At 43.5% G+C, this 27,010-nt stretch overlaps 1 protein-coding gene across 2 annotated transcripts; it reads right to left on the reverse strand.

Annotated features, from left to right (window-relative positions):
• Positions 1-600: 600 nt before the first annotated feature.
• Positions 601-27,002, reverse strand: YWHAQ (tyrosine 3-monooxygenase/tryptophan 5-monooxygenase activation protein theta). Of its 2 annotated transcripts, none has more exons than XM_031611344.2 (6): positions 26,854-27,002; positions 25,525-25,909; positions 6,747-6,870; positions 4,155-4,318; positions 3,703-3,798; positions 601-2,648 (listed from the first exon to the last, which is right to left on the reverse strand). In XM_031611344.2, exons 2-6 carry the CDS (start codon positions 25,816-25,818, stop codon positions 2,589-2,591), a joined length of 738 nt encoding a protein of 245 aa, XP_031467204.1. In that variant the 5' UTR covers positions 25,819-25,909; positions 26,854-27,002; the 3' UTR covers positions 601-2,588. The 2 variants fall into 2 exon arrangements, with proteins under 2 accessions (XP_031467204.1, XP_031467205.1); XM_031611345.2 differs by lacking the exon at positions 26,854-27,002 and adding an exon at positions 26,215-26,338.
• Between the last annotated feature and the right edge of the window lie 8 nt (positions 27,003-27,010).

Consider the following 27,010-nt stretch of genomic DNA (forward strand, 5'->3'; position numbering starts at 1 on the left):
GTGCTGTGCTGCTAATAATGGAATTTACCTGGGGGACGGGGGACTTTCCAAAGGCATTTAAGAAATGATAGTCTAGTATTCATTTTTTTATCATCATCTTATTTCCCTAAACTTTTTGTTGTCTTCCTTCTCAATGTAACAGTACGAGAAGGTACTGCACTCAGTATTATTAAAATTCAAGGGCTGGTACTGCTGTTTCAAGATGCATCCTTTGCACAGAACACAGATGCAGGAGACAAGCAGCAGCTAGAAGCTTCCCATCTTGACAGACATTAGAAAGAACATCTAACAAATTAAGCTGTAATCTAGATAACAAGGCCCAAACAGTGCTGCTGTAACAAACACTGACAACTCACTTTGCACATTGCAAAGGGAAGAAATAAAAAGCAAAGCATCAGCTGACAATGTAGTGCATGCTGAGACAGTATTACAGAAGAGCAATGAAAGCAAACTCTTAATTGAGGCGCTGCTGCTGCCTGCTAGTGTATATATACTGAAATACGTGTACAGGAGAATGAGAGCAGTTAAAACCTTTATGAAACAAAGGATCAATAGGGAATGCGTGGGGGAGGGGAAGAAATTATGAAACCAAAACACCAATTAAGAAGCATATGAGTTTATGTAGAATCCTGCCACACAATACTTTGACAGCAATTCAAAGTGACTGAATGAAGAAAATGGAATTGATACATTAATTTTCTTAAAGCAATGCATGTCAGTTGAAGCATATATAATCTGAACAGTTTTATTGTAGGAATACTCATTGTGCACGCTCAAAAGAATGAACAAAACAGATGGAAGGTGGAAGATGTACCATCAGAAACCTACACGGACTAGCAGTATGTCATTTTCCATAATGTCATATCCTGACTAGCCAGGACACTAAAAGGAGTTAAATATTTTCAAAAACCCATCAACATGGGGAACTAAGAGGTAGAGATTTAGGAGAAAACTCTGACATGATCTAGGCAAAAAAAAAAAAAAAAACAACAACATACACAGAAACCCACAGAGCAGTGTGTTATTACAAAAGCTCCAAAAATTGGGGCACCTGTAGTACTAAAAGCAGTCTAAGAACAAAAGAAAGCAGATTATGAGGTGGCAGCACAAAAACTAACGTTCTAGAGGAAGAATTCCTCAGCACTCCTAAAACTGCATCTGGAATACCATAAAATAATAATAACAACCATGAGTTTCGGGGGGGAAGGGAGAAGTGAGCAGGAAGACAAATGAGAGAATTTCAAGAGATTACAAAAAAGGTATAATTTAGAAGACAGAATTTGCAAGCCAGGGAGAAACATCCAAAAATTGGCTACTTGGGTGTTTTTTGTTTTAAAGTAATTAATAAGGGAAGCCATTAGCTCAAGTAGATTTAGTTACCGAGAAGTCCACATGTCAGGTTAACTATGAAAAGTTATCCAGGATATTTTCATAAAATGCACATTGCTCAAATATGACACGAGTTTAAGAGCAGACTTTTTACAAGTATGCACTCAATTGGAGAACACTTCTAGCACAAGATACTTGAGTTTAGCCCTTAAGCAATTACATGGAATTGTTACAAGTCAACAGTAAGTGGTTTATAAAATGTAATTTTATTTAATGTTACTTTGCTGTTACAGAGGGCATAACATTTTCACAAGGCTTTTTTGGGACTACAATCAATGATTAGCAACACACAATAGTGGTCCGAACTCTCTAAATAACAATCACTGGACAAACTTGACACCTTCTCACATGTGCACAAACCTGCATGGAAAAGTACTAAATTTTATACTTGGACATGTGAACTTCAATTGGTTTTCCCATTCCAGTGTATTAAGAAATGACATGCACTTTAGTCTGCCAAAAAGCACTGCCTGTACTCCGGCAGTAACATGCTGCTTCTAATACATAGTAAAGTGAATACCAGAACTACAAAGGCAGGAGTGTAAGTGAACTTTTATTGGGAAGGGATATAAACTTAAACAGCAGCAACTGAAGATTAAGAGTAGCCCCTGTTTTCAAACACACAAGCTCCTGTCTTACATTATACAGGAAGCAATTCAATTTGTAAATTTTCAAGCTAGAAATGCTCAACTTGATCTGGACCAATACTTCCGTATCTCTACTGAAAAATACACAGTAGCATGTGAAAGTCAATTATGGAAAGGAAAACCTGCAGAATAAGGAGGGAATGTGGAGAATTAAAAGCTATGTGGAACACTCTTTAGTTGCAATTAACTACATTTTCATATCTTACTGTAATATAAAACACAGTCAACTGGCAGGAACTGGTTCAGATTTGTTTTTAAATACCAGGTACACTTTAGTCCGCTACATAAGTGTTTGGAAGTTACTTATGTTTATATGAAATGAAGCTATTAATACTTTTCTACAGCAGTAACCGCACACCAGGAAGGCCAGGACAAACACAAATCAAGGAATGGAGTTTTCCCAAAGCTGCAGTGTGAAAAGACTATAAATTGATTTCCATACACATGGATGGGTTTTCTTTGCTATAGGAAATCCAAGTGGAGCTATAAGGAATGGAGACGTGTAAAAAGGTTTCTTGAGAAGGAAAGGGAGAATGACACCCCATGTGCAGTTTAGTTTTCTGCACCTTCTGCAGCATCACATTCTTCTCCTGCACTGTCTGATGTCCATAACTAGAAAGAAAAGAAAAGTGGCGTCAGCTTTCAGAAGCAGAGTTTTATTTCCAAAAGGAGACAACTATTAGGCAGAAATAAGAAATTACATTTCAGGATCTATGTAAAAGACCAGTGCACTGGAGCTGTACAACCCTAGCTTACAGCACTTGCTTGTGGAGGGGTAATTGGAAACATTTCCCCACGCAGCAGGCACAACCAGTTATGCTCCTCAGCTATTAAAGGCAGAGCAGACTGTGAAGTCCAGATTTCTGTGCTTAGTAACAATCTACATCATTAACCTGAGGTCGCTCAAGTCTTAACGACAGCTTCAGAAGAAACATTAACTTAAAAAGCAGGGATGGATCCTAAAGCGAAGATCACCATTTTGGTTATTGATACAAAACATTCTACAGTGCTAATAAAGCCATTTCTACTGAAGAAATATAATAAAATTATAAATCTTGCTGCAATTTTAAGTGCAGTGACTATTCACAGAGAGGATTTTCTCTATAAAAATTACCATAGTTACACATTTTAAGAGCCCAGAAGTTCCATTAGGCGCTTTTCTTACAGTTAATCATTACAACATGCACCCAAAAATCAACTCATCATTAGTATACTGTAATTCCAGACCTTTTGTTTTAATGAAAAAAAATCAGGAAAATGAATTAAAGTAAGCTACACTGGATAGAACAACAGGAAAGACATCTCGTTTCTGAGGTAACGATCACAGAGTTTTAGAAAGAATCTCTTGACACATCGTGGACTACTATTTTTGTACTCCTTGTCCTATTTTGTATGTTAAAATAGCTGAAAGCACCTTCCTCTGTTCCCTTCAAAGGCCATCAAGAAATGAAGAACACAAACAAGCTAAGCTGTCATTCTATGTTAGACAGCATGGAGTTGATGACATCATAACTCAGTCTTAATGTAGCATAAGTTGAAAATATAATAGGGTAAATAGCCTGAATTAACTACTAAGTTGTGTGCTAAATAATGTTTCTATTTCATGACAAATTTGGTCTAAGCAATTAAGATTACAGAATTGACAGCACAGAAAAAGTCAACTTACTGTTAGGTTGTCTCTAAGTAACTGCATGATGAGAGTACTGTCTTTGTATGAATCTTCGTTCAGTGTATCAAGTTCTGCAATGGCCTCATCAAACGCCTGCAACAATTAAGCCATCTTTAGTCTATTGACCAATCATTAAAAAACAGAAGCTAAATTTATCAGCATAGGCAGCTTTTTTTTTAAAATCCAAAAAAGTAATGTTAGAAATTAGTGACCTGAATTGGTCTACCAGAAACATGAACAAAGGCAGTAAAAACTTGCCGTGCTGCTTAGGATTTAAATACAGCTGGCTTGCACTCCTTTAATTCCACTAACAACATGAGCTTATAAACTTGATATACTAAATAGGATAATTTCCTGCTTGAACACTAGGAAAAAGTCATTCAGATAATTTGAAGCATAAACACTCTTCCACTGTCCCAGCATGCACAGAGAACTGAAAAACAACTTACTGTCTTGGCCAGTGTGCAGGCAAGCTCAGGATTGTTGAGAATCTCATAATAAAATACAGAGAAGTTAAGAGCTAGACCCAAGCGAATCGGATGTGTTGGCTGCATCTCCTTCTTGCTGATGTCGAATGCCTCCTGATAAGCCCCCTGTGAGTTTTCTATTGTCTCTGTTAAAAGAATATGAAATATTTCAGTATTAGTTAGGGTCACTTTATTTGTTCATTAAAGATACGATGCTTAGCAGGTGAGCGGACAGTCCTCCACTTAGGCCTCCTCTTAGTGAAACACTACTCTTCATTAAATCATGGCAATCACTTTAAATGCATTTTAGGTGGAGTTACCACACTGACAAACCACAGGAGGCAGATGAAGGTACTACAAAGACAGATAAACCTACAAGGTTAGTAAACACAGACACTGAAAATGACTAGAATACCTCAGTTTGACATATAAGTGTATGGCCTCTGACACAACACTATCCTTAGGCATTAAAAAAAATCATCCATTACTTTTTCTACAGAGCTCTCTTTGCACGGGATGAACATACTCATGTTTGAGTTGGGTGTGTAGCATTAAGAAAGCAACAGTCTGTACAGACCTGTCTCTTTTTGAGGAAGTCTAGAAGGCACATGCTGCATGTTCTGAAAAACTAAGAATCTGCCTTCAAAAACTGGGTGGAGAGAATTAGGAAGTCGAGATAAAAAAACGAGGTCGTGCCTAGATTAATTTGGAGAAATCCCACACTGTGAGGAGGTTAACAGGCCAAAGGAGATACACTTGAAATGCTGCATATGGTCTAGTCAAGACTGTCTTCCGGAAGACAACCAAAGGGCCAAAGCAACCCTAAATGCCCCTGCTGAAGTGTCAGTAAAAAAAAACAACTAAATAAAGTCTGTTAAGTATTCAAGAAAGTTGTTAACATACATGGAAGCTTCTCAATATTTATGGTGTAATGAGCACTAATGGTCTATTCTTGATTTACTGAGAACAAGAAAAAAAGGCAAAAAGCCTAGTTAATGCAGGAAACTTGCCTAGATATTAGAGACATTTTCCAAAAGCCAAGCACAAAGTGTGTACACGGTGATGCATGTAACACAAGTTCTTCATGTGGAAAGCAAGAAAATCCACTAGTAAGGTCATCAATCAGTCCTTCTCTTACAGTAACAACCCATATCAGTATGTAGGATCACTTTATGAGCAGTCTTTTCAGCTAAGATATGCTGGCATTTCTCTGCTTAGAGAAGTCCAGATCTGTAGCTGTTGCTTGAGAGAAAAACATAGATCAGAATATCTTTGTGAAAACTAGAGACAAACTGCATCTACTGATCTCAGACCTGCTGGTGTCATTTGAATAAGATGAAGGGCTAAAAATTTCTGAAAGCAACTAATTAGTGCAAAGATTTTTACTCTGGTTTCTGTGTTTTCATCCTTCCAACTTCAATTCTCTCAAGGCCTTTCATCTCAATTCTTTACTACAGTATCACTCCAGAACCAACTTTTGTTTCTTACACAGAAAGGCATCCTTAATTTATGCCATACCTCAACTTTTAACATCACAACTCACCTGGGTACCCTGCAAGACAGTTCTGTTATTTACTTCAGTACATCCTCTGAACAGAGTTAAAATACTCCCCAAAAGATCTTACTGAGGTACTTAGGATCACCTCTGCACGTGTCCTAACTGCCTTCTTAGGATGCCCAGTGACAAGTGACCCTGCTAGGCTGTGAAGTTTTCCAGGTCTTTGCTGCTGGGTCTAAAAGGGCAAGCTAATATTACAGGGATGACATTAGCTCTGATGGGAGGTTGTGATGAGGAGGGGTTTGGCCTCTTCTCCCAGACAACAAATAGGACCCGAGGAAATGGCCACAAGTTGTGCCAGAGGAGATTTAGATTAGTCATAAGGAAAAACTTTTTCTCTTGGAGAGTGGTCAGGCACTGGAATGGCCTGACCAAGGAGGTGGTGGAGTCACTGTCCCTGGTGGTGTTCAAGAGGTGTCTGGATGAGCAGCTACGAGATATGTTTTAGTAACTTAATGGATAGTAATGTTGATAGGAGGATGGTTGGACTAGATGATCTTGTAGGTCCTTTCCAACCTTGTGATTCTGTGATTCTATGATCCCTATCAACATCAAGTTTCCCAGATACCTTACACTTTTCTCCATGGTTACTGAACTAGTAATGTTGTTACTTATTTAAAATCTTAGTTGGATGACTACAATGAAGACTACTTCACATTTAGATGGTTAAAATTATAGACAAGCACAACATGTTCATGGATGACGACATCAAGTTTGTTCCCAGACCTACATCTATTTTTTTCCCAAAAGCTCTGAATGAGCATTATTAGACAGCCATCCAGAAGCATCGGGTAGATGGCAAGAACACCAGCCAAAATTTCCCTGCATACTGTGTTAAAGGTGTATTCAGAATTTTACCCTCTGCCTACAGAAAGAAACCTGGTCTTTCCCACACTGCTAACTTCCATAAATTCAGTCAGACTCTGGTGTGTGCAGTTCACTTACTGTCCTCTCCCGCATGGCTCACAATTGAAGTTCATTAGCTAACAGTAACCTAAGGACCAAAAGGCACTCACGTTTTCTGTCATCACCACAGGCAACTTCAGCAAGGTACCGGAAGTAGTCTCCCTTCATCTTCAGGTAGAATACCTTGCTCTCTGGATTAGTTGCATTAGCTATTAAATATTTGTCCAACAGCTCCTGGAAAAAAAAAAGGGAACCAAGACATTAGCATGTTATAAACACTGTTTCAACTAAGTTAAATTTATTTTCTTCTGCATTTTACATAGTCTTAAATGTTAGCTACAAATTAAGGCAAAAAAAGAAAAAAAAGAAAAAAAAAGTTTAAAGAGCATTTTAGATAGACTGAACAAACTGTGCAAATGCACAAAGCTAGATAAGATGATCATTTCAGTCAATTATCTGATCAGAGTGCAGAAAAAGTAACAACAAAAGGCTTACTGGCATAAAGTTTCAGGACTGAGTTTCGTTTCAGAATACATACTTCTCATAAAAACATCACTTCAAAGAAGTAAGCTTTTACTGGAAAAACGAAACATTATGCAATAATTGCCAAAGCTATTTATAAGAACTCATTCTGCTTCACAGGAAAAAAAACCAAAAAGCATAAGGAATAACTGTGCAGCATTCTGTATAAATTGCATTCATTAGACTTGAGATAAAGGATCTGCAACCCACCCACCAGAGGCAGCTACAGGTCTGCACCAATCCAGTTGGCAGCCAGCCTCATCAGACAGCAGCACCAGGAGCTGGTACATCCAGACCCTGCTGGCCAGCACCATCCTGAATCCCTGCTTGCTTGCTCACACAGCTCTTCTTCCCGAGGCCTTGACAAATTGAATGTCTGAGCAATCACCAAACACATTGTTCATGAAGCTGAACAACAGCAAGTGCTGGATTTTGTGCCTAGGAGAGGGCAGCTCTGGCTATATGTACAGACTGGAGAATGAGAGGCTGAAGTGCAGCCTGCAGAAAGGGACCTGGGGATTCTGGCTAACTGCAAGATGAAGATGAGCCAACAGTGTGCCCTGACAGCCCAAAGGGTCAGCTGGACCCTGGGGTGCACTGGGCCCAGCACAACCACCAGAAAAGGGGAGGGATTGTCCTGCAATGCTCCGTGTGGTCTCACCTCCTGCACTGGGTGGGGCTTGGGGGGAGGAGGGGGAACAGTACACAAAGGACGTACAGGCGTGTTTAAAGGAAGGTGACAAAGATGGGGAAGGGTTCGGAGGGCAATAAATGTGTTGTGGCTGAGGTCCCACGCTGCGCTCAGCCCAGAGCAGAGGAGCTGAGGGGAAGCCTCATGGCGGCTGCAGCTCCTCACAGGGAGTGGAGGGCAGTGCTGAGCTCTGCTGTGTGACAGCGACAGGGCCTGAGGGAACGGCGTGGAGCTGTGCTGGGGGAGGCAGCTGGGGGTGAGGGAAACAGTCTGGCACCAGAGGGCGGTGGGCGTGGAACAGGCTGCACAGGGCTGCGGACATGGCCCTGAGTGCTGGAGTTCAAGGAGCATCTGGACACTGCTTTCAGATAGAGGGTTTGATTTTGGGCGGTCCTGTGTGGAGCCAGAGGAGGGAGTGGATCCCCATCAACTCAGGATATTACGTTTCCCTATAGCCAGAGGAACAGGGACAGGTTTGCAGACCTCTAGGCAAGATGAGATAAGTTTATTTTCCAAGCTGTGCAGCATTCTGTATACATGCACCCCTAGCACTTCCATGGTAGGAGTGAAGGAGGAAGTCTGGATTTCCAGCAAGTGATGGCAGCACTTCACTTTCAGGTGCTTCAGAAAACTGACAGGGAGAACGTTTTCTGTCTTCCCTGTCCCCAAGCCCCATAGATTTTACCTGACTCCCAAAGCAGCTATGCTCTCCGGAGTTTACAGAAGATGCGGTTAGGTTCCAATACACTCAAGCCCCACAGAACTGAGAACAACTTTACATAAGAAGTGAAGTGATAATGATCTGTATTTAGTTACTTGGAAAATTAGCAGGTCATAAAAACTGCAGAAAGCCAAATTTCAAGCAACTAGGAAAGTAATGTTCAAGTTCAACTGAATTTGAGATACAAACATTCTTCCTCCAATGCCTACTGCCATAGCATTACCACTACCTACCAGCAACCCACCTGCAAGAGCTTACTCATCCCAAACCCTCTAAGGTGTTTACTGGTAATGATTCTAAACTGCCATTTGTAGCAGAGCACTTTCAGCTGGGTGACAAAAACCCTTCTGAGCTTCTACACAGCATTCTTACCACGGATGTAACATCACAATACAGTCTGCTTTGTAGCTCCCTTCAAAGATCCTCCTACCACCACATTAGGGAATAGTAAAGAGCTGGAAGTCCTCCTACTACACTCTCCACGGGAACACAGCAGCAGAGTAAGGTGCTACCTGGCACCCGACATCCTTCCACTTACCAAGTCAGAAACAGACTTTTTAAGCCTTGTAACGTTACAAAAAGACTACCAAAGACTCCACACTGCCTAACGTGGCATATAAACTATTTAAAAAAACTCCTTGCTTCACACAGTGAAGTACAGAAGGGCTTGCATAAATGTATTAAATAGCACACCTCAATAGTGTTATGGAAGCAATAGCAAAACCTTAGATATGTTTCAAAACAAGAATTAAGAGAGTAGGCAGATGGGTAATAAAATCGCATTAACACTGTTATTTCGCATGAGTCACTCACATTACAGTAAGTTATTCCCACCCTACAGGTTTGAGCTCTGCGTAGGTATTTTCCCAATGCCTTTCTCCCTAGATGGATGCCTATGCCAGCCACAATAGCACAAAACACTTTCAAAGGCTCAGAGACAGCAATGCAGTAACCTCAGCTACAATGAAGAAGTTCTAAAGAAACCTCTCAGAAATGTGAAAGTTGACTCTTGACTGACACACCTGTGCTTAGAAAGGTTCCTTTAACTGGTCAGGAAAACTTAGTAATCTCTGAAGGACATTCTAAGGCTGGGACTACCTTAAGCAGGAGAGATCCGATTTATACACGTACACAGATTACAGGTGAGAAATGATGCCAGTCTAAGGAATACTGACCAGACAACTAAGAAGGATGCATTGTACAAGGTTTTACAACAAGTATTTGACAAGACTATATCCTTGATTACTCTTATTTTTATTAATGCCAAAATAAGACCGCGTAGAGACACGATGAGGTAGATGATGATCCACACTAAGAGTCACCAAGGTCAGGCCAGCGAGTGAATCTCAGAGTCATCTCAGAATCCCAAGGATGGAGACTCCACAGCCTCTATGAGCAAACTGTTGCAGCATTCAGTCATCCATGCAGTAAATAAATTCCTCCTCACATTCAGACATAGCTTCCCACGTTTCAGTTTCATGCCTGCCACCCCGCCCCATGGCTGCTCACCACCTCACAAAGATGAAACATCAGGTTGTTGTAGGCAACTCCATTTGGAGGGATCAGATGGTCCAATCAGCCCATCAGATCCATTTTTTTTTTTCCTCTTGGGAGTTAGCAGGGCTTTAGAGTAGTTTCAAGGGGGAAAAGGGATAAGTAACAGGCTTCTTAATGGTAAGCCACAGGATGGCGGGACAGCAATTGAGGGACAACATATTGGTGACAGCCTTCATTCTGTTCCACCATGTATTGCCAGCTGGAATGTATTTGAGATGTGTAACACCAATGCACACAGTGTGAAGAACCAATAAGAGGAACAAAAAGCTTTGGTAAGTCCCTGCTAAGGACTAGGAGGATCCTGAAGGTAATCTTTTTCCTCCTACAGCTTAGGACAAAAAGGAAGCACATGGACTTTGGAAGCAAGGTCAGAAACACAGGCGGACAACAGAAATACTATTCACCACTGTATGGGAAAAACTCATGCAACCACTAGTCAACTGGATTTGAAGCTGGTTAATACTGTGTTGGATCACAAAGAAAAAAAAGGCTTAATTACTTTCACAGCAAAAGGACAACTCAAGAAAACATAGACCTATTACTTAAAGAAGCAGAGACTCGTAATACCTTATTCTCCTGTCTTTAAAAACAATAATGGGCTGAAAGACCACAGCTGCAGGTTGGGTAAGCTGGCATTGAACTTGCACAGGATTTGTTGCTGCACACAAGTCCTGATGAGATTCATCCTAGAGTACTGAATTGACCATCACTACTATGAGCCTTCTCTCAGTTGTCAGGCAACAGCACAGGTGTTCAACCTTTTGGCTTGTCACATGGAGTGAAGAACTGTCTCAGACCACATACAAAATATAAATCAGCTATTGCACTTCAGTAACTTAATGTTTTCATTTAAAAAGAAATTTAGAAAGCAACCATAAAACTAGTAGGATATCTGACCTTGTTTCTGAAAAAACTAATGCCCGAGTCTGGTTTGATGGCAGTGGCTCACAATTCTTAGTGAGCTCTCAAAGTGCTCGTCGGAGATTTCTCATGACAATTTATTTTTCCTGTGCTTCACCCTTGAAAACAGTTGTTCACAGATGTACGTACTGCCAAGAAGTGATGACACAGAGCCAGTCCAGGCTGCCTGATGGGGCAGAGACACAGCCATCATGACCCAGGGCAGCTGCAGGATGAGCTGGGCTGAATGCAGCTTGCACATTGGGCACGGCTGGTCAACAGTCTGCAGAAACTGCAGAGGCCCTCGTTAGCTAGAAGCTGCTAAATATTATTCCAATTTTCAAGAAAGGCAGAAAAGACGACTGGTAATTATAGGTCTGTCAGTTTCGCTTCAGTGTCTGGTAAAATTATGGAGAGAGTTATTCAAAGTCACTTGAAAGACAATGCAGTCAGACAAAACTAACATGGGTTAGTGAAGACATGAAGACAAAATCATGTCTTACTAACTTAATATTCTTCTGTGACAAATACACCTGCCTAGGGAAGGAATGTGGGGTTTGTGGGTTTTAGAAGAGCTTCTAAAGCCATCTCTCACAATATCCTCCTGGACATACAGCTGCACACACACAGTATGAGCCTGACCCATCAGCCCAGAGTTGTAGTAAATAGAGTTATACCAAGCTGCTGACCCAACAAAAGCAGGGCTCCTCATAGCTCAATTCGAGGGTCAGCTACCTTCAGTGTTTTCATCAATGACCCAGACAATGGAGTTGAGTGCACACTAAGTAAGTTTGCATACATTAAATTAGGAGGAGCTGTTGATTCTCTTGAGGCCCTGCAGAGATGTGTCAGTGCATCCTCAAAGCACTGCCTGCATGATGCAGGTTTGAAACCTCGTGATTCCATGCAGAAGTCTGAGAAAACTATCAGAAAAAAAGTCCATGTTTGGAAAGTCTTTTTCAGATGGCAAAGAGCAAGTTACATATGCTGCTTTATTTCCTAGGTGCTCCTCAGCGGGAGGAGTGGAACTGTCCAGATAGCTCCCACTCACAGCTCATTTCTGATTTAGGACCTCCAAAATCATCATCACATCACATAAGGTTTTGCACTTGGGCCAGAGGAATCCCAGGCATCCCTACAGACTGGGAAGAGCAGTCCTTGAGAGCAGCCCTGCGGAAAAGGACCTGGGGGTCCTGATGAATGAAAAGCTTAACATGAGCCAGCAGTGTGCCCTCGCAGCTCAGAAAGCAAATGGCATTCTGGGCTCCATCAGAAGAGGGGTGGCCAGCAGGGACAGGGAGGTGATTGTCCCCCTCTACTCTGCTCTTGTGAGGCCCCATCTGGAATACTGCATCCAGGTCTGGAGCCCCCAGTACAAGAAAGACAGGGAGCTGTTGGAGAGCATCCAGAAGAGAGCCACAAAGATGATCAGGGGACTGGAGCACCTCTCCTACAAAGGCTGAGGGAGCTGGGCTTCAACATGGAGAATGACCTCATTGCATCCTTTCAGTACCTAAAGGGAGCCTACACACAGGACGGGAGTCAACTCTTTGAAAGGGTAGATAACAGCAGGACAAGGGGAAATGGTTTTCAGTTGAAGGAGGGGAGATTTAGGCTGGATGTCAGGAGGAATTTCTTTACAGAGAGAGTGGTAAGGTGATGGAACAGGCTGCCCAGAGAAGTTGTGGATGCCCCATTCCTAGACATGTTCAAGGCCAGGTTGGATGGGACCCTGGGCAGCCTGGTCTAGTATTACATATGGAGGTTTGTGGTCCTGCATGCAGCAGGGGGGTTGGAGATTCATGATCTTTGGGGTCCCTTCCAACCCCGGCCATTCTGTGATTCTGTGATAAGAGATCTGCACCTCCACCACTGAGAGTGGAGCATATTTGTTCCACATTTGTGCATCTTATTTTTCTTTCTTTTTTTTTTTTAATAGCCTTAAATGGAGCAAGATTTCGTGTTTATCAGTCATGTAGGACAGAAGAGAATGCAAACAGACTGAGTAAAGCTAATTTATCTCTATCCTGATTATCTTTCAAATCTGCAAGGTATTTGGAATGCTTAGTGAGCCATTCATCTCAAGACATCATCATTATCATGTCTTGCAATCCATCACACCCTCCCTCTAATGGATGGAAAATGCTGGTAGGGCAGTGAGAGCTGACATGCACGGTAAGAATTTGCTTTGCAGGAACAGACTATAAAGCTCCAGATGTCCTACAACCATTCCCCATTTGGGTTTTTCTCTGTCTTTCCATCATACAGCAATCAGTCAAGAATCTCACGTTAAGTACAAGTTTAATAGTAACTAAAATGAAAATGGGCAGTCTGAACAATGAGGGAGATCTCAGCCACCTCCAAATTTGTTACGGTAAGTTTTACTGAAAAACAGAGTCGGGCACTCCCATATGTATGATTCCAAGAAAGTTTCATAGTATCTCAGACTGCCATTCCGATCCACACAGAGCAAATGTGCCTATCACTTTTTTATCTAGAGAGGCACGGACCAGGTTAGAGAAGTGTATGTATGCAGTTGCCACCATCAAAATCTGCAATGGTTCTTACTATCTTTTAATGAACTAGTAATTACCTGTTCTAGCAAATGAAACATACCTTAGATGCCTCCTTGAAAAGCCACATGGTACTTGAGTCCTTTGCTGCTGGCTTGCCCTGCTGCTGAGTGACTCTCCAAACCACAAGCGGTATGAAGAAGCTGGAGTCAAGAGTCTGTTCTCAAACCAGACCGTTCATTTCAGGATGACTGCATGAGAATAGGTTTGCACTGTGACAATCTGTGGTTGGTATCTGCTGCTTCTTGTACACCAACACATTATTCTCCAGCAGCACACCGACCCTTCTGTATTGTGACAGGATTTCCCCTCTCCCTTCCCATTAGCACTGCTTACAAATCTCAATTCACTTCTACCTTTGCAGAATGCCAACACCTTCCATCCTATTAACATCAAGTTCCCACAGACAATATTCTTATCCCACCCCCCCTACCAAGGGGAGGCCTTTTTTTGTTTTTTTTTGTTTGTTTTACTTATTTCCTAAAGAGATGCCAGCAACATGGTCCCTGGAGCAGACCCACAGCTGCCTGAAGGGGCCGTGGGAAGCCGGTTAGGAACCTGTAAACAAACCATTTCTTCCCCCTTTAAAGCTGAATTTTATTGTGATACCCTCCCTCAATCATTGGCACACTTATTCCTTTACATGCCAAAATAAAACTACATTTCAATTGCCTTTTCGGATCCTTCTCTAATTCTCCTTTTGCTCCCTCCCAACTGCGAAGCCTTACCATTACTTTCACTCTTCCCTCACTGTTTAAGCAGGAACAATGGTTAGCACATAGCCACAGTATCAGCCCATTGCAACAACATTGAGCCAGAAACATTACATCTAATTCATCTGCTCTCATCACTTCCTTATCATTATGCTTTATGAAATGCAAGCCCTGAAGGAATACGTCAGCCATGTATTCACTTGGAGTACCTGACAGAGACAAAGCAGCTCTCTAAAGACTCAGGTCACTCATAATTATTTGTTGTGCATGCATCCAGCCCCTACAATTCATGAAGTAGCTGCATTCCACGCGTGCTTTCTGCTGTCCCCTTTTCCAGGGAAATCAGCCCCCTCCCCACAGTCTATTTCAGAAGACAAGTTTGCCTTAGGGTATCAAGTTCAACCACAACATGCACTAAATACCTCCTGCACAACTTAGCTATGGATTATGTTTGAACAGAAGAGAAATGATACCACTATCTGATCTGTGCTGTTCTCTCTTCTCACACATTTGGCTATCAGGAATCTTGACAGCAAAGATGATCTTTAAGCAGCACACTCAGTACTAAGTCAATAGCTGCCTTCAGCACTTGCACCAGTATTGTATATGGAATTCAGTAAGAAAAGCATTAATATACATATTTGCATATAGATGTTACTTAATGGCATTGGCATCTATTCTTCACATTTAACAGTTTAATACCAAAGGAAGAACATGAACCAGGTCAGCTCCAAAGACTATCTACTTTGGGGTTTTGGATGGCTGGAGACCATGACATCCGTGGGTCCCTTCCAACTCAGGCAGTTCTATGATTAGAAGTAGCTCAAGGTCTATTTTCCAAAGCAAGCTGAAGTTACTGCATACTTCCAGAAGGTCTCAATGTTGCAACTTGAAATCTTTTCATCACTCATTTATCAACACTTTGGACAGGTCAAGGTCATGCAGCACCAATTTATTTAATGTCATGCCACTAAAAGACTCATCCGCATTGGGTTTTATATTTGTTACCAACTTCATTTGGTGACAAATACACTACATTACTTCTGTTCCATCAGGAAAGAAATAGAGTCAGTTAACATCAAGATCAAGCATCACAAGCTGCAACGTTCTCCAGAAGTCTGCTTCCAGGAACAGCAACTGCATAGGCTGTGCCTGGTCTTTCAGGAGAAGTGTGCTGATGTTCAAAACCCCTGGCAGAGTTCCATGAATAGAGTTCTGATAAAGTTTGATTTTTTCAAGTCAGACTATTTCAGCAACATTCTCGTGCCTAAGGCCTTGACATCCTACTTCAAGTTATTTAAAACAGCTTATTCCATTGCCATCTCCATCTTTTGGGCATAGAATTTTGTTATTCTTTAAAAGCAAACATAATAGCTTGTGGGGAAGCAATCTGCATTTGCAGGTTTTAGTGACTGAAGACAAAATGTGACGCTAGGCTTTCAATAGAATGATCAAAAAAAAGTATCTGCAGAAAGAAAATTTCATTAGGATTTCTCCTTGACAGAAAGAGAAACAAATCAATATTTCCATGTATAGTATTAAAAAGTTGTATCCTCCCATTGCCAAGAAAGAAGTTCAGTGACATGGAATAAAAAGAGATCAGCTCCTCAAACTTCAGCTTCTCAAGTGCTGTGCTGTCCAAATGCTCCTTAGGCTACCAGAGGAGGTGCTGCTCAGTAGTTAAGAGACCAGGTTCAGTACATTCAGACTTCCCAGGCATTCCTCCCTCAGCTGACGCAGAACATTCTGTATTTTCTATTTTTATTTAAGATTTTGAAGCTAACCACCAGAATGCATTATACAGGTGAGAACAAGTAACTCTAATTAGCTAAGTGTTGTACTTGCCTGCAACAGCACACACTCACTGCTCAAACCCCACCAAGGCAAACAGCCACATGTAAGCAAAGAAACTGCTTCAAAGTAAATCTATTTTTGAGGCAAGGTACCTCAGGAACAAACACACACACATATGCTCAGAGTGCATGTCAGAACTCTTTTTCAGTAAGTTAACTCATTGTTCCAAACATAGATTCAAGGTCACACTCAGTCTCAACTGGGAGACAAGCAGCTTAAATGCAACAGACACGCTATGCAAAGCGTGCAACCCTTCCTAAATTCAGCCAGGCCTACAACATATGAAATACTGGAGACTAAGGAATTTTTCCAGCTACTTCTGCAAGTCCATCATACTCCCATATGAGATAAGTCACCTATAAGCAGATCCAGGGAACTGGTTTCCACCAATCGCAATAGAAAAAAAATAAAGCTGAGAAGTTGTTGAGACAGTTCAGACCAATGCATTCCTTCAAGGCAATTATCACCTGCAAGTTTAAACAGTCCAAATGTTACATGTTCCAAACCATCTGACAGCACAGACCAGTGGTGTATGCTCTGACCTCAGTCAGACTCGTACTCACATACAACCTCCTGCTTTAACTGTCTAGTACACGGGTATTATAAGAGCCCCTGACCAGTTCAAGTCTCAATCACTCATTCCAAAATCCACAGTATGACTCACTGCAACCTAGGTGTGTTTTAACATTCAGCAGTTGTTTTCTTGACAGGAAAGGGAGAGTCCCTGCTGCAGCACTAAAGATCACTTTACTTTTAAAACTAATTCAGCAGAAGTAAGCACTTTTATCCTTCTGGATTCAAGCTCTCAGCATCACCTCCTTTGGGGAGAGCATTAAATAGTTTCCATGCAGACCTCCTAAGGCATCTGTATTACATTGTATATATTGAACAAAATATGCATGTGCCTTTCCAATAATGGCACGACCTTGCAAGATGACCTGACAAAGCACCACAGAAACCAGAGGCAAACACCGGGCACAGAAACAGAGAGGTGACCTAATTCATCTTTTCCATTCAGTCCTCAGCAGCTGTCTACATAGTTTTAAGAACTGGCAGTCTGTATTTAGGACTGGCTCTGAACGATCTGGAATCCGGCTTAGCAGATGCATTGGGAACTTCAGCTGCAGCACATCTGCCCACACCATTCCCACCTGGGGCAGAGATCAATTTAATCTAGCATTAGCATTCCATGCTTATGTTACTCCTAAAGCAAGCAGTTAAGTTCTGTGGTCCCCAAAGAACTATGTAAGCCAGGAACGCTAAGTGTGGAAATGCAACTTCTCCTTTCTACAGGTTTTCATCAGACAAAGCCAACAATCCAGCAAAAGCCAAAGGATTATTCAAGTTCTCATGAAAGACGCCTGAAGTCAGTTTTTCTCCTGCCAAACAGAGAAATGAATTCAAAAAGTGTTATTTTTTTCAATAATTGCAATTTCTGATTAAATAACAGCTATACAGTACAGCCAAAGCTCTCAGGAAAGGGTTTTTTTTTTCCTGTATGGACAGGTTAATCTCCAACTGATCAGTAGCTTTCTTCCATAACCTCATTTCCAGATTTCCCCTGATATACTTCCAGTGTTATTTTCCACTTAGCAAACATATTACTGACAATAAATTCTTCCCTTCAGGACCTTGACTACCTAGAAGTCTCCTCCTGCATGCTCCATTTGCAGTCTTCCATAATGACAGAATAGCAGTCCAAGCCTAAATTTGCATTTAAAAATTACTTTATGTGATATGCAGCTATGGAAGTGCTGAAGGCCCTGAGATAGAAGACCAGCAACACTCAAAGTGAACCACAGAGCAAGGAGCTACACAGGGATTACTGGCAGCTGCTCTTGTGCAGCCAACTTCTTTTTAAAGCCAACCTTTCATGCTGTCAAATGAACTCTGTGCAACAGCTCTCTGACTGTTTTTACTCAGTTCACTTTTGCTCTGTTTGGAAGCCCTAGATCAAAGGCTTGTTATCACTGACAGCCAGAAAGGTAATAGAATTTCATGTGCTTCCCTCTCTTTCACTGCTCAGTGCTGCTGGAAGAGCCTTTTGTATTGCTCTACTCCATGGTAACTTCAAGGAGAGACAAATATATGGTTTTTTATTTAGCCCATTAAGAGTATGCCAGTAATTTGTTATCCTCCACCCAGACAACCTTAAGCTATTGAAGTCTAACCTCTAAGTTGTGAGAGCTAAACGCCAACATTCCAGATAACCTCTCTGCAACAAGTTCTCATAGAAAGCCAGCCCTGACTTTGGTGCTAAGTCCCTGCCTGCCTACCTCCACTTACAAGAACTTTGCAGCATTCATTCATCTGGCATCAAAACTTCCTGAAGAAGTTTTATCCAGAAAATAAGATGGTGTCAGCCTGGTATGACTGTATGTAGTACATTTAGCATCAGAGCAAACAGCTTCCCGCTTTCAGAGCATAACATGGCTCCTGTATCTATAGGAATTAAAGGCTAGAATAAAGACTCTCATCAGTGTTAGGAATTGGTACAACACTCCTTATTTTGTTCCTTTTACAAAGTAAGAAGAAAGCACAAACAAAACCACAGGTAATTCAGGACTTCTTAGTTTACAGGCCTTCTATCTTTTGGTGGGTGCTCAGAGCCACTGGACATGGAATTATTTCCAGTGCCTGGTATGGCTGCAGAGCCCAGTTCACATGAACTGCCATTCCAACACACGGAGTGAATGACACAAACTTAGAAGGCAGCTGTATGCTGAGCTGCAGCTTCCTGGGAATAAATGAGGAGGAACCCGGAAGCATCACACCACTGAACAACGTGGAGCTGTACGAAATTAAGCACTGCAAGTAATCAAGAACAGTCTTATTTACCTTAACTAGTCAGCCCCTGATTGAATTAGACTCATTAACTGCTAAGTACAAAAGCATTTAAACACTACAGTAACACCTAGGGCCAGCAAACCCACTGTTCTCAAAGACCAAAAGCAGTAACATAAAAGAAGAAGAGAGACTTACAGAACTGAGACATTAACAAACACCTCCACCCCACAAACTAAAGAGAAGAAGAAAATATCTCCAACACTGCTTTAACATCCTCCCCATCACCTCCAGTTTTCCTCACTGCCCTCCTCTGAAAATCTGGTACTCCACATTACTGAGAACAGAGTACCAGGCTTCAGTTCCCATACAGAAACAAGTACAAATCTATGGCTTTCACGATGTGCTAGCCAATCCCAATTTGTATTTATGCCTTCCTAAAGATACAAACCACTCAGTCTTCAAGCTCTACGATGTTCCTTCTACTTCAAGTTCTATTTCTTCAATATAAAGACTTCTACTCTTTATTTTAAAAAGGCATCTATTGTACAACTATCTGCTGTCGTTCTCTGCTCCCCTGCTGGATAGGAAAAATACCTGTATGAGAGTGATTTAGAAGCAGCTGTTACACGTCACTTCCTCAGCAGGGTAAAAAAAATTCCAACACTGGTGCCTTTTGTTACCTTGCAAGTACATCCCATTTCCTCAGGATCACCACACTGATAGAAGACCTCCACTAAACCTAATAATTCTTGATGTACAAGAAGTATTATGGGTGCTTTAATAGGCTTGACTACAACCATGCTAGTCAATCTATAGCTTAACCTAATTAAAATATGGATTTGACACTGGAGATGGATGAAGCTTTGGCTGCCCCACTCTCAACAGCTGGGTCACTTGCATTAGTGCTATGGCTTCCTATTCCCAATTACTCCACACCCTGCTTCTCACAGGATAACACTTGAGCCACTAGTAGCTGTGACTTTGCAGGAGTGCTAATGATCACTTCCTGAACTCTTCAGAGCAGACAGGCCTCAAGCCAATGCTTTTCTACCTTCCACAGACATTAATTAACCCCATCCTCAGCTTCACCTCAAGATTTAGATATCTGCGTATATCAAATCAGTGATCTAAACTCACCCCAACAGCTTCTAAAAAAGGAAATAAGGCTGCATGCACAAATAGAGACACAAGCTTCCAGAACCTCAGACAGAATGCTTTGCTACCATTTATCTCATATCCTTCACCACTCTGCATGCATTTCAGAAGTTCAGCATCCAGCTGGGTGGGTGGCATGCTGCAAGGGATGACCACACGGGAGGGAGGCCTCAGCTACCATCAGAATCCCCTACGCTATTTTTATTGTGACCAGCAGATCTCAGTCACTCCAAGAACCTCCGTGCATTCTAGGATTGTTCCTACAACTCTCAGTCCTTTCTCAGAAACAGATTCAGTTTTCCTTGTAGGAAAATGTGTGGTGCTCCAGCACCAGATTCTAGCGAAGGGCAAAAAAAGAGACCTAAGATACAGCTATGAGTAAGTTAAATATAGAATTCATGATCTGCACTTAAATTTAAAACAGTCTTCAACAGTAACTCCACAACTGGGGCTGTGCCAAGAAGTACTGTTCCCAATCTAAGGCCTGGCTCCGTGCCATGAAGTAGCTGCTTTTTAGCCAGTTACTCACGAGGGTGAGTCAACAGCATTTGCTTCAATGTAAAGGCAGCAAAAAATGACTTGAGGCACTGCCCCAACTTCTGTAAGGAGAACTAATACAAGTCCCAAAGCACTGTTAACTTCAGTGGTTAGCGTATCTGATCTTCAGATTAAAGCTGCATCTTATCCAACTCCCATTGGCAGAAGACTGCAACATCCCTTTACTTAGATGCCACTTTCACTTCTACAGCACTATTTCTGCATGAACTTCAGCAGTTCCTTTAGAATAGGAAAGCAGAAAGAAACAGATTTTGTTCACGTAGCAGCACCAAGCCGATGCTTACTGAACTTACCAGATGCTTTGAGCACCCGGGTCTAGAGGGAGGTGTCCCTGCCTACAGCAGGGCATTGGAACTAAATGGTCTTAAAGTCAAACCATTCTATGATGCCCACACGTACAATTAAAAAATTAAACAATAAATCAGGATTTCTATTTTTTCTGAGGCCAAAGATAACAGCAGTGAAAAACTGTAACTGGGTTACGTTCAAAGCTTATTCATCATTTGACATCAGGCATTTTAGCTGAAATCAGGAATCTATTTGCTTTTGCAAATTTCAATGAAATGACTAATTTGTGCTGTTGGAAAAGCAGTGTCTTCTAATACATGGCTTTCAATGGGTGGATGGTTGGTTGTTTTGTTTTGTTTTTTGCTTTCTTTTTCAGTTAAATAGGTTAGCTCTAGAACAAGATCCACAGAAGGAGCAAAACCAGAAGGACAGAGATCTTACCCTTAGTATTCATTGTTTCTTAATTACACAAAGCAGAAGTATTAACAATGTTGCAGTCTGAAGAGGGAGGGTGAGGAGGAAGGAAGGAAAAGGGAGCTGGCAAAAGCAGCGTGCTAAGCCACACTTTCAGAAGTGAACGCTGCAATCTCACAGAAGATCAAACATCTACCAGCATCCTCTCAACCTGGAGGCACTAATAACTGAAGTGAGGTACACCCTCCTGTTCAAGACTAGCTCATTGCAGGTACTGCCACAGGGTACAGAAAAGAACCACCAGCACAAGCAACACTACCTTCAGTCCGTTCTTCAAACTCCAAGATGCACTCTCATTCCTAGAAATACCTGACAGGTGCAGTGGAGAACTGTTTGTGGAAGACATCCTAAGAGGCATTTGGAAACAAGCGAGAAACCTCACATCTTTAAGTCTTCTGCAGTAACTTAAGAACCAGATTAGAACAACGGTTTGCATTTCAGCTAGAGCCACGAGGAGGATGTAACCACCACCATACTGCTGTTTTGAGGCCTTTGCAGCTTTAGCCACTACCTCTTCACCAGCCATAAGCAAGCAGTCATCAAAACTCGATCTCTATTGCTCCATGAAGGGCACAAATCACATTAAGACCCAGACATAGCCCACATGCTGCACTACCAAATACATGTGGAGAAAAATGCTCTAGAAGCAGGTGGAAAGCGCTTCCAGTGAAGGGTTGGTGTCCTGCTTCTCATTACACTAATTTCCTCCCCCTTCCCCAAAAGAGCCTGAAGATAACGCAAGTTACTGATGCGCCAAGGGACCTAGTTTATCAAAGTCAGCACTTTGATCCACATAGTCAGACAAGCCTCATTTAAAAGTTACCCTCCTGGAAAATCTGAGGAACCCAGAGTCACAGCCTGGTATCACACATTCCATGGTCAAAGTTTCTTACATTATTTCATTGATCACATGAAAATCATTACCTCTTCCATTCCTTCTATTATCCAGCATCCCTGCCTTGAAATCACCCTCCAAATGTGAAAGGAACATGAACTTTGTTCTCATGGTGTATGGGGGGACTAAAGTTGCCAACCTATTTCTTTATTCATAAAGAAAAGGGTTTCCAGAACCATTTGGACTATGATTCCTAAGGAGCAATTCAACATCAGTTCTCTCAGTTACAAGATAATTCAGCCATCAATGCAATAATAAAACCTGTTGGTGTACCTTTAAATAAAGCATTTCATGCACACTGTTTGACAAATCATACCATTTCTTCACTGAAGAGTCACTTCCATTTCCAAGACCAGTCACCAAATCAAGAGCTGAGAAGAGCTCAGACCACATCTGTTCCTACTTGGATGGCAGACCATTCAACATTTTCACTGCTTGGCACGAGATGCACTCTCTCACACCTTACCACAGCTACTGACAAGGTACGCTGATTAAATAATTAGTAATATAGACGTATATATTCATACATTTTTATGTATACAGATGTGCACAAGAACATACACATTTGATATATATCTCTCAACATGATTTTGGATGCTCCTACTCTCATGATGTTTAAGTCCTTATCAAACCACAGCCTAAAATAGTGCCTTATTTAATTTTTTGAGGCATTCTTCATAGGAAAGGAGTAATTACAAATTCAGTGTTGGCGATTTCATCAGCAATCAGCAGTATTTTGTAATGCTAGCACAGGTATTTCTACAAGAGCAAATACATTTCACTTTGAAAAGCTGTGCCATACCAGCAATCAAAAAAACTTTTGAAAAAAAACCTGTTAGTGGTATGACTAACAGCAGCCACTCCACCCAGTGCATCCACCCTTGCTAAATCCAAATACTCCAGATGACAAGCAACCTTTCCATACTACTTGCCAACAGTTGCTTCAGCTTAGCTGCCTTCCCAGAACTGAAAAAGCATCACCAAAGTTCAAATTCAAGGACCGAAAGATGTTGAAAGATGCAAGCAGACACCATAGTATTAGTAGCTAAGAAATTACCATTCAAAGATGAAGGAATCAAAAGCTCTTTGTGGCTTAGCTTTAGGAAACCCATCCTTTGTAGTGCCTGCACATTATAAGTTTCAACCTCTGCTGCTGACTCATGGGGCAGAGCAGCAGTAGGTAGATGGAGGAGGAAAGAAGCAGAGCAGAACGTAACTGCATGGCGCTCAGACAGTAAAAGCACAGAGGCTTGCGGCAGGTAACTGTCATCTCCTAGCAAGAGACACACCTTAGCCAGCAGGGTGGAACTGGGCAGGCATGCTCATCTGGAGGCTTCTGTCTTCACTTCCTGCAGCCTTCCAGGCAAGGAGGATGAAGCTGCCAACCAGGCTGTGGCTGTTAATAGAGGAAACGGACTAGAATGTGGGGGAGACGACAGCTATAGGGCAGGAGAAGCTCACCTTCCCTACACGAGAGGTTTGTGCTAGCACTGCTGCACACCATTAGACACAACTAGAATAATTTCAGTATAACCACTGTTTAATATGGCTTGCCAATTTACCATCCAGAGGCGTTGAACCACCCCAGAGAAACACACACAAGCTCCTTGTTAGGATGGCACAGCATGGGGATTTTACTCATAACCTCCCAGATACGGATCCTAAGGGGAGAAGGACAGAGGCAGATTAAGAAGCCTGAAGAATAAGCTTTATGCTCAGGTCTCAAGAAGCTGGTTCCAAAGAAAATCCAAAGAAGATTGAGCAGAATCACAATAGGATTAGTATCAACACCCAAATTTCAGTGCCAATCTTTTCACAGGAAACGAGAATCAGTGCCCTACACAAGTTGCACCATTTTCACAAAGGTGAAGCTTTTGCAAATTAAATATAGGCATAACTGTAGAAACAGTTTCTTTGGAAGATGGGGATTATTAAAAGCACCAAGAAATCCACTCAATCCATTCAATGAATGCATTTCCAAGTTATTTTCAAGCAACAGTAACTCATTTTAAAGAAGGCCTCTAACTTGTAGTTAGAAACTAATCTAGGTGGCAGCATGCAAGGAAGCACATACGTAGTTTCAGCACAATCCAAAGCAGCACCCTTGTACCAGAACACTTAGCAAGATGCAAATTCTGTTACTTCCAAACCAGTCATCTTTAAACTCTGGTCTCCTAACCCAATTCAGGGTTAAATCAAAAACTGTTTATTTCTTTACTCGCTTCCTTTCTCATGCTTGCAGTACTAGACATCAAAAATACACAGCTTAACCACTAAGACTACGTGCCACACCATTATCACTGCACTACACACACACAGCTTCCTGCAGCCAGAATACCCTGATCACACAGAACAGGTTCACATACTTTTCATGCTGCTGGCATAGGTCTGTGGAGCTCCTGCTGCACTGCTATGCTGCTTCACTAACAAAAGCATCTGGAATTCTGCTCCTGGCATGGAGATATATTTATTCCTGGGCCTTGAAACACTCTCAGGTGCACGATACCTGTCATAGAATATCCTGTTTCCAAACCTCAGTTGATCATTAGTCCAAAACTACTGCAAATTTGTTTTGAACAGACCCCAGTAAGTCAACTTGAGTCTGACAAAGCCAGTTTCTACCTCTTTCTTTCCAACTTTTAAGGAAGATGTCTTACTTAATAAAATCATACCTTATTATCTGAGAAAGAAAATCTAAAAATGTCTCTTGAAGGCCTCTGTTTTTCCTCGTGTGAAGCAGCACATTAAATGAACACCATTAATTTAAATGCATTTAACAAGTTACAAGCTCCAACCTTAAGAAATAAAGGGCTTTCATTTTCTTTTCAGTTTATCTTATGAAGATGAGCTTACTAACCACAGCACCAACAGGCATGAGCCTAAATTCTCTGTATCTTTGTGCTCACATAGTACTACCTGTGTGTAGTACTGCACACAGGTCACCCCATCAGACACACATCTCAAATACAGCTGAGCACATCTCAATTACCTCTGCACATACAGCGCCCACAGCAGAGTGCAGATGGTTTTCTGCCTCACAGTAACCGACACGGCAGCTGCAAAAGTTACTGCACTGACTCCTCCCACCCCAGCATAATACTTCACATAATCCCCAGCCAATTTCCCACCTTCACTCCTCAAAACAGCAGCATACTGCTTCTCTCTCGATAAAACACAGAAAAAACAAAGCCCCCACTCACCAGCACGGTGGTGCAGATGGACCTGAGCTCAGACTCCACCTTCTCCCTATAGTCCTTGATAAGCTGCATCTTCTTGTCGCTGGTGTCTGTCTTTTGCTCGATGCTGGAGATAACCCTCCAGGCAGAGCGTCGCCCCCCCACCACATTCTTGTAGGCCACGGAGAGCAGGTTGCGCTCCTCGTTGGACAGCTCGGCCCCCTGCTCCGTCACCGCCTTCATGCAGGTGGCCATGTCGTCGTAGCGCTCGGCCTGCTCCGCCAGCTTGGCTTTCTGGATCAACTCGGTCTTATCCATGGTGGCCGGCGGCGGGGCGAGGGCAGTGTCGTAGCAAAGGCAGGAGAAGCTGGGGACGTCACGCTGCCAGCGAGAGAACGCGCCTCAGAGCCTGCCGGGAGAAGGACGGCGACCGTGACTCCAGGAGCGGCGCTTTAGACCGCGTCCCCGCAGCCCGCTTACCGGGGCCGCAGAAGCTCCCCATCCCCACGTGCGTCCCGCGGCGCGGCGCTGGCGCCCACACACCCTCCCTCCCTTCGGCGGGGACAGGCGCCGGTCCCGGATCCCGCCCCGGGGAAACGACAGCCCGGAGACCCAGCCAGGGCCGGGACGCAGCTCCGGCCGAGGAGACGGGAAGACGTCCCGCCGTACGGAGCGGCTCGTCGTCCTCCCCCCGCGCCCCCCGCGCGAACACACCGAAGCGCTGCTGAACGCGGGGACGCGCAGGAGGACAGCCGGCTCCCAGCGAGCCCCTTCCCGCGTGCCCGCACCCCGCAGGGGAGGGCCGAAGGAAGGCGGGACGCGGAAAGAGATACTTCAAAAGAAAGCGAGCGGCGCGGTGCGCTCGGCCCCGGGGCCGCAGCCCAGCGGGGCGGGAGGCGATGCCGGGGCCGGGCGGGGCCCCGCGGGCAGCACGGGCCGCTTCGCCTCCTGGCGGCGGGGCGCGGCGGGACCGACCCTCCCCCCGGCGGGAGTGGCCCCGGCCCCGGGACGGACGGACGCCCTCCGTGCCCGGCCGGGAGCGCCGCGGCCGTCGCCGGGCGGGGTCGGGGCCAGGGCGAGGGCGGGGGTCCGGCGGCTCCGCGGCGGCCGCGTCCCCGGGGACGGCGGGGCGGGGGGCGCCGAGGCGGGAGGCGGCGGCGGAGCGGGGCGGCCGGGGCCGGGCGCGGAGGGGAGAAGCCCCGGCGGGTGCGAAATGGCGGCGGCGCCGCCCGGCGGCTCCTTCCGCCGCCCGCGACCGCCGACCGCTCCGCGCCGCGCTCACAAAATGGAGGACGCGGCGCCGAGGCGAGGCGGGGCCCGGCGGCCGCCGGCGGGACGCGGCGCCGCGCTCACCTGAGTCCGCTGCGCTAGGCCGGGCCGCGGGCGGCACCCGATCGGCTGCGCCTCGCTCGGGGCTGTGGCGGAGAGAAAGAGCCGCTCCCGTCGCGGGCGAGAGCCAGCGCTAAAGGGCGTTGGCACAGGCAAGCCTACCCGCTGCTCAGCCCGCGCC

The sequence above is a fragment of the Phasianus colchicus genome, chromosome 2, assembly GCF_987193195.1.
Source record: "Phasianus colchicus chromosome 2, bPhaCol1.hap1.1, whole genome shotgun sequence".
NCBI classification, from domain to species: Eukaryota; Metazoa; Chordata; class Aves; order Galliformes; family Phasianidae; genus Phasianus; species Phasianus colchicus.